We start from the raw sequence: 7,331 nt of genomic DNA, 5'->3' as shown, positions 1-7,331 counted from the left end.
AAAATGCTGATCTACTTTACAAAGAATCATACCTTTTTATTATAATCTATTCTCAAACTGACACTTTTATTTTTCAGTTGTATTTGATGTTATTACTCTACCTGTCTCCTTTAAGTCTTGAAGGAATTTTTTCCAGTTTTTAAATTATTGGAGTACCATGAGTCAAATTTTCATATGGAAAAGAACCTAAACTTTAAAGAAGCTGGTTTTCATGTTGTTTCTAACAGAAAACCAATTAGTGAATTATTCACTGCCATGAAAATTTTTTTGTACATCTTTTGTGAATGTGTATCTGAATTCATATTTTCAATATCACAAGGAAAATAATATGTGAATTTTTAATGTATTTCCATTGAAACTTAATGAGTTTTTGTTGTGTCATAAAATAAATTCTTTTTTTTTTTTTTAAGATTTTATTTATTTGACAGAGAGAGACACAGCGAGAGAGGGAACACAAGCAGGGGGAGTGGGGGAGGGACAAGCAGGCTTCCTGTGGAGCAGGGAGCCTGATGAGGGGCTCGATCCCAGGACCTTGGGATCATGACCTGAGCTGAAGGCAGATGCTTAACGGCTGAGCCACCCAGGCGCCCAATAAAATAAATTCTTAAATTAAAAAAATGAAAATATAAAAAATAAAAAGGTAAGGTTGGTAAGTAGCAGATGTTTTCCATAATTACCTGTTTCCCCCAAGGGCAGGCTATGTTGGTGCTATATGATTTTACCAGCATCATGCAATATCAATAGGGAATATTGAGAATAAATCTGATTGGGGAAAGGGAAAACTCCATGGAGGAAATTATATTAAGGGTTTAAAAGATAGTACGGGCTTCAATAAACATAAATAAACTAGAGGATAAGAAGCTATGGACCAGATGAATTATTCTAAAATGTAAAATTTTTGGTATTAGCAAGATGGTAGAATTTTTTTGTTTGTTTTTTCTTAGGTCTTTCCTCTGGGCTCCTGAAACACACCATGGAATCTGCTGTCAGAACCACTTACAATAAAGTTGTCCTATTTACAGGTTTTTGATAAGCTGTTTTTATTCTTTAATGAATAAGAAACGATGCCATTATCCCTACAAAATAGCTGAGGTTTGACTTGAACAAAATCTGTTTGGAAATGTTAAGCTGGTTACACAGAACTAATATGCCTCAAGGTGGTCATTCTCTCTGGATTAAAGCTGTGGAACAATTGTGGCTCCTGTTACAAGGAAAATGACAAAGGGCCTTTATGAAAAGGGACAAAAATCTCTGTTCCCAGGGGGGCACTGACAAGCTGAAAGTCCCCCTCTACATGCCAACACAAAAGCCTGATTGCCTCAGATTGTTTGTTTATGTAAATCAAAAGGCTGCCATTAGTTCACCAAGTGAGGCTGCCCAGCGACAAAGAAGGTGGTGATTGGCTGGATGCTTGCTCCTGGGCTGGTGGCAAATCTGACAAATCCTACTGCTTTTGTTCTAAGCTCTATCTGGACACCTTTAGGAAAAGAGTTTGTTATTGTGTACTGAGGCAAATACTTTGTATTCTCAGAGTAGGAGGTGGAACTATAGAACTTGAAGGGGAGAGAACACATCTATCAAGGATCTTTTCCTTCAGTTTCCCCAAAGCTCTCTCTGCGTTCTCGGACTCAACTGTACATCATGACAGATGTTCCAGGGACACTCAGTCAGGCTGAGTGCAATGGGGATACACCACCTGAAAATGGTCAACAACCAATCACTAAAACAAATGAGGGATCCAGTGATGTGGATGGTACCTCACCATACTACAGGGTAAAACCCCATCTTGAAGACCTACCCACAGAAGGAAATCAGGAGAAAAGTGAAAAATTACAAGGGAATATGGTAGTTAACTGGTCCACTGATGAGAAGATTCTAAAAGGTAAAACATTTTCCTTTCTCTTTGATTTGTTTGATTTAATTTGTGAACTCACTTCGTGATTCTTTTGATAAACTGTTATGACGGGAATGTGCTGTCCATCCTCCCACCCATGTCCCTGCCCAAATGTGGCCTCTTATTCTACTGGGGCTAGATAGCTAAGGACCAAACCTCTGCATCAGGTCAAATCCAGGCTTATTTATTTGATAGCTTTATGACCCTGGACAACTTCCCTAGCCCCCTGAAGCCTTAGCTTTCTCGGTTAGCAGAAGACAGAAATATAAGTACTGACATTTGTAGGGTTGTTGTGAGGATTACTAAGTGTTGGTTAAATGTTAACTACTGTTATTTATTATTATTATGGACAGCCCCATTATTATTTAAGCAAAGGAAATTCAGCACTTCAAGTTTTCCTTCTGAAATATACCTGAACATGTCTGAATTCATGGTTCTATAACATACAGATGGAAAAGGAGAGGTTATCCTTATGTTTATAAGTAGGAACCAATAAGAAATGAGTTGGGACAGTGAAATAGTTACTTTTAGTGATCACATTGCAAATCAAATTGATCTACCTAGCTAGAGTCTAAATTGATAATTTATTTAAACTTGAGCTGCTTAAATATTATAGTATTAATCTTGTGGGTTTTTTCCCCCAGAAAAACCAGAAGAGAATCTTTTTCTTGTTCATAAGGCTATCACAGATCTTTCTCTCCAAGAAGCAAGTGTTGATGAAATGACATTCAGAGAAGGTGAGAGGAACTTCCATTTTGTACACAGACATTGTCTGACTGAATATGGATGGGAGTTTTTGCATGGGATGTTTTGTGAATGTGAATGTGATGTCAAAAAAGCAATCCAGGCAATGCCTTCAAAAACTCAAAGCTGCTATAGGCAGATAAGGGAGTAGTCCTGATTATCTGTGGGTTTCACCTTAAAAAGTATTCCAGAAACATCAAGACTGCGACTGCATGAATTGGTATAACTGATTGGCATGCCCTCACCTGACAAAATGATTATCAGTCTCTTAATAAGTTAGTCCACTAAATAAATTCTTTTGTAAGATTTATTTAGTGTCTCTAAATCTGTGTCAGGCACCTTGTGAAATGTGAATGTTTTACCTAAAATCCTACTATTGACATACATTTTAAAGTAATATTATAAATTTATTTGATCTATAGAAAAGTTCTAGGCCTCTATGTCAGCAGAAAATGGTTATCTAATTCTTGTTAAAGAAATCTCCCAGGTGATGAAGCTAATTTTAATTGTGTTCTTTCAGAAAATAAGAGAATAAGAAATACATTGATTTTTAAGTGACTTATATTTCAAATAAACTCAAGAGACTAAGAAGAACAAAATCTTTTAGATTTTACCTCTAAGAAGATACCTATGTTGAAGCAATTTCTAAATCAAGTGCAGGATAAACACATATTAATTGATCACTCATTTCCTCTTTTGCAACCATAAACATCTTATCTCAAAATTGAAGTCGGTTCGTTAGACCTTGAGCAATTTAGCTTAGTTAGGACCTTAATAGGCAAAAATGGAAGAGATTATTATTTTCTAAATATTAGAACATCACATAAAATAGTAGATGCCAAGGAAGACAGGGATGTAATTGGCAGTTTCTTGGGTTTGTCCACTTTGCTTGGACATCTCCCAGACTATCTGCTGTCCCTATGTAGTGGTGGAACAACCACTATTGTAATAAATGTAGTAAAGAACAACCATTATTAAACTTTTACAGGTAATTTATAAAACTTAAGCTTTAAGCCCCATGAAATGAACTAAATAACTTCTCTGCCCTAATCTTTCTGTTTCCAGTGTAGCAAGTTCTCACAGGCAGTGCATCTAGAGAACTTTTCAAAAAAATTTTTTAAATTTATATATTTATTTGGGAGAGAGAGAGAGCACACAGGCAATGGAGAAGGGCAGAGGGAGAGGGGGAGAGAGTCTCAAGCAGACTCTGAGCTGAGCATGGAGTCTGACTTGGGGCTCGATCTCACAACCCCAAGATCACGACCTGAGCTGAAACCAGGAGACTGACACTTCACAAACTGCATCACCCAGGTGCCCCAAGACCCTTTCAAATATCTGATCAGGAAGTCCACTGGAGACAACAGTTTGCTAGGATCTTTCATTTTATCAAATAGAGAATCAAAGCAGTCTGGATTTTTTAAGTAGATGGTGTCAGGGTGAATTTTTCCCTGAATGAATCCTTTTGTGTTTGGTGGAACATATGTTTTTCCTGTAAGGCACATGTTGGTGTCTTCAGTTTTCACAATGACAAACAGCTATAAAGTCTCCAAAGAGAATACTCCTGGGTTGAAAAATAGCAAGATGCTAAAAATATTGAGGAAAAACTATAATTTAAATTCAAGAAGTAATTTCATGCATGACAGCTCCATGCCTGAGTCATGGTGTGAGCAAAAAATCAGTTTCTTTGGTTCTTATGGAAAAGAAGACAGTAAAAGAAAGCTTAAGATTATAGCAAACATGCTAATGTATATTTATTTATAATGTAAAGAACATTGACTGGGCACCAACAACCTGATAGGAACTGTGTACAACCAGTTAGGAATGATAATCCATCTTCACTTCTATCTCTTTTTGTAAGTTTACAATCTGATTCCTGTAGTTGGGAAAACAAAAAAATGAAACGAGCATGAAAAATCTTGACTGGTAATGGACTTGTAAAAATTTCTCAGTGAAAGTAGAAAGCTGTGGCGGGGAAAGGCAAAGAGGAACATTGCCTCTCACTTTATTTAAAGACTCTTATGGTGTTGAAAGGGAATAGTGAACGGAAGCCTGACAAAGCACACAATCTATACAGTATTTTAAAGTCACGCATAGACTGAAGCTTCTCACAGAAGTCCCTTTAGAGGCGAACGCCCAGAGAACAACCTCCACTCTAATTCTTTTGACCATGCTCAATAAATATTGTTAAGGATATGCTGATGTGATCTGTTTGAAAAGTGAAATTTGACATTAATTAAGCCTTGTAAAAGTCACTATATGGTACCAAACAACTTAATTAGTTAATTAGTTGTTATGAGGGATATGTCTAACATGACAGGCTAACCTAGCACTATATAGAGATGACCACAACAAGATTTTTAAAGCTTGGCTTTCTAGAAATCAATGGCAGATCTTAGATGACATTGTGTGTGCTTTGGTGGGCTTGGTGTCACTGTTAGCCCAGCATATGACTCCTGACCATCCATGGCTCCCTGCTCCTCCTTCCACAGCAGGAACTTTAGCACAACTCTGAGAAGCATGGTGGCAAGTACTGAATGTGCTATTCTGAGCATGCCCAGATGTGGGAAGTCATTGTTTTTACTACTGGAAGAAAGCCTTTTTTCTCCTGTGAGATATTTTTCTAATTTTCCTTGGGGAATATGTGTGTGTGTATGTGTGTGTATAAGAGATAGGTCCAAATATTTTATTTTCTATGTTCACATTTCCAGTCACTACAGGCTAGACAGGATTTTAAAAGTCTGTCTCAGGAACACCAGTCTCACTAGATACAACAGTCACAACAAAAAAATGTTTCATGGTCAAATGAAGTTGAGTTGTCGACTTCTTAGAGATTCACAATATTCATTGGCATTTTAAAGACTTGCATAAATTCTGAAGCTTACTTAGCTGTGTTTAATGCAGTATTTTCCAAACTAATCTGATAGTACAACCCATTTTATTGTGTAAAACGTATTATTAACCCACAGAATAATATCCTGTAAAGCACGTGTGGGGAAATGATTATCCAGAAACATAGTATAAAGAATAAGAGCTCGGTATTTCAATTACCAATTGATTTTGCTACAGGACATCAATGGGAGAAGATTCCTTTGAGCATCAGTAGCCAGGAAATAAGTAGACAAAAGGAAAGGATTGCTGAACAACCTCTAGAAGAGAAGGAAGAGGAGGATGGGAAGAACAAAGCTCACCAGGCAACTGAAATGGAATGGTTGGGATTTCGGAAACCTAGCCAAGTTGATGTGTTGCATTCTAAACATGAGGAGGAGCAAGAGGTTTGGGATGAAGAAATTAATAATGATGATGATGATTGCAATGATGATGAAGATGAAGTTCGAGTAATAGAATTTAAGAAAAAAAATGAAGAGGGTTCTCAATTAAAAGAGGAAGTTGATGCAAACGAGGACTCCCCACTGAGCAGCCCCAGTTCCCAACCTGTGACACCTGAGGAGCAGCCAACCTTCGGGAAGAAGAGTGATATCTCTAGAAATGCTTATTCAAGATACAATACAATATCCTATCGGAAAATCAGGAAGGGGAACACCAAGCAGAGAATTGATGAATTCGAGTCTATGATGCACTTATAAACTAAATGGAACTGAGAAATTCTCCTGCCCACTAAAGCAAAAGCTAATTCTATTTTCCTGAGATGATCTTTGCATGTCTTATTTGAGTCATCCTCTTTAAAGATGTGAAAGCTTAATCTCTGTTTCACTGTAGAATAATATGGAAATAATCCTAGACAAAATTCAGTCTGGTAACCTCAAGTCAAAAAGCTTTAGATTCATTCGTGGGCATTTGCTTTTTAAAATTTCACTAATACAGACTTGTGTGATAAGCACTAAACAGCAAACAGCAAGCGCCCCTGAAGAATCTGGCATGATTTGGCTTTAAAAGTAGCAACACTGAGAAATACAGTCATCAGATGAAAGAGGACTATGAGAAATGACCTGTATCTCTTTTGGTGTCTTTCTTCCTACACACTGAGGGTGCTAGAAAGTCTGGTATTAAACTTCTCTTTCTTTTAAACATGTTTTTATAGACACTGGCAATAAGCTGTCCAAAATGTTTTTGCCTTTTCTGTTATCTTCGAATAAGATTTTAAGTGGTTTTCTTTAGCCTCTAGAGTGAAAAGTCTGTATAGGCTTTCTTCCTAGGTGTTACCATTCACTGAATTTTCTCACTAGAGGGGCCAAGCAATTGTCAGTCAGGAAGATTCTGACTAAATGTTGGCTTTATGCACTCAAGATGAATAAAACTCACTGTGAGGTTGATACAGGGAGGGGCTAGAAAATTGGTGGGCAATAGACTAAAGAGTCAGATAGTTTATTTCTGTAACTGAAAATAAAATCTCGTCTCGCACAGTTAAAGTCATTAAAAGTGAAAATGACAGCTTTAGCACAATTTTAAGAAAATACCCCTCTCTATTACCACACTTTCTCTTATTAACAGTATCTCAGAATAATTTTCTTTCCTTAGAAACCCAAGACAACTCTAGTCATAACTGTACTAGTTACTATGATAATGGAAATAATTATCTTAGGATATTTTCAAAGTAGAGTGTGAGCATGTATTTTTAGTGAGAAAGCTCTGATAGTTGCTGGGAATATGTAATTTACTGGACCTCAGCCCAAATCAAGATGCTTAAATTGTGCCTATGGAGCTTCACTCAAGCCAGTGTGTCAAATAATGTATT

General features: G+C 36.9%; 1 protein-coding gene across 2 annotated transcripts; it reads left to right on the top strand.

The window, feature by feature from the left end:
• Window positions 1-1,641: 1,641 nt before the first annotated feature.
• On the top strand, window positions 1,642-6,222 carry ERMN (ermin). 2 transcript variants are annotated; one of them, XM_045867441.1, is made up of 3 exons: window positions 1,642-1,882; window positions 2,599-2,631; window positions 5,705-6,222. In XM_045867441.1, the coding sequence occupies exons 1-3, from the start codon at window positions 1,642-1,644 to the stop codon at window positions 6,220-6,222; spliced, it is 792 nt and encodes a 263-aa protein (XP_045723397.1). The 2 variants fall into 2 exon arrangements, with proteins under 2 accessions (XP_045723397.1, XP_045723395.1); XM_045867439.2 differs by having other exon boundaries at window positions 2,539-2,631.
• Window positions 6,223-7,331: the final 1,109 nt, after the last annotated feature.

This window comes from Mirounga angustirostris, unplaced genomic scaffold (assembly GCF_029215605.1).
Source record: "Mirounga angustirostris isolate CCGP_5_RB_7025 unplaced genomic scaffold, mMirAng1.0.hap1 SCAF_3, whole genome shotgun sequence".
NCBI lineage: Eukaryota > Metazoa > Chordata > Mammalia > Carnivora > Phocidae > Mirounga > Mirounga angustirostris.
The sequence above is the reverse complement of the archived record's forward strand: the minus strand, read 5'-3'. Positions and strand labels throughout refer to the sequence as shown.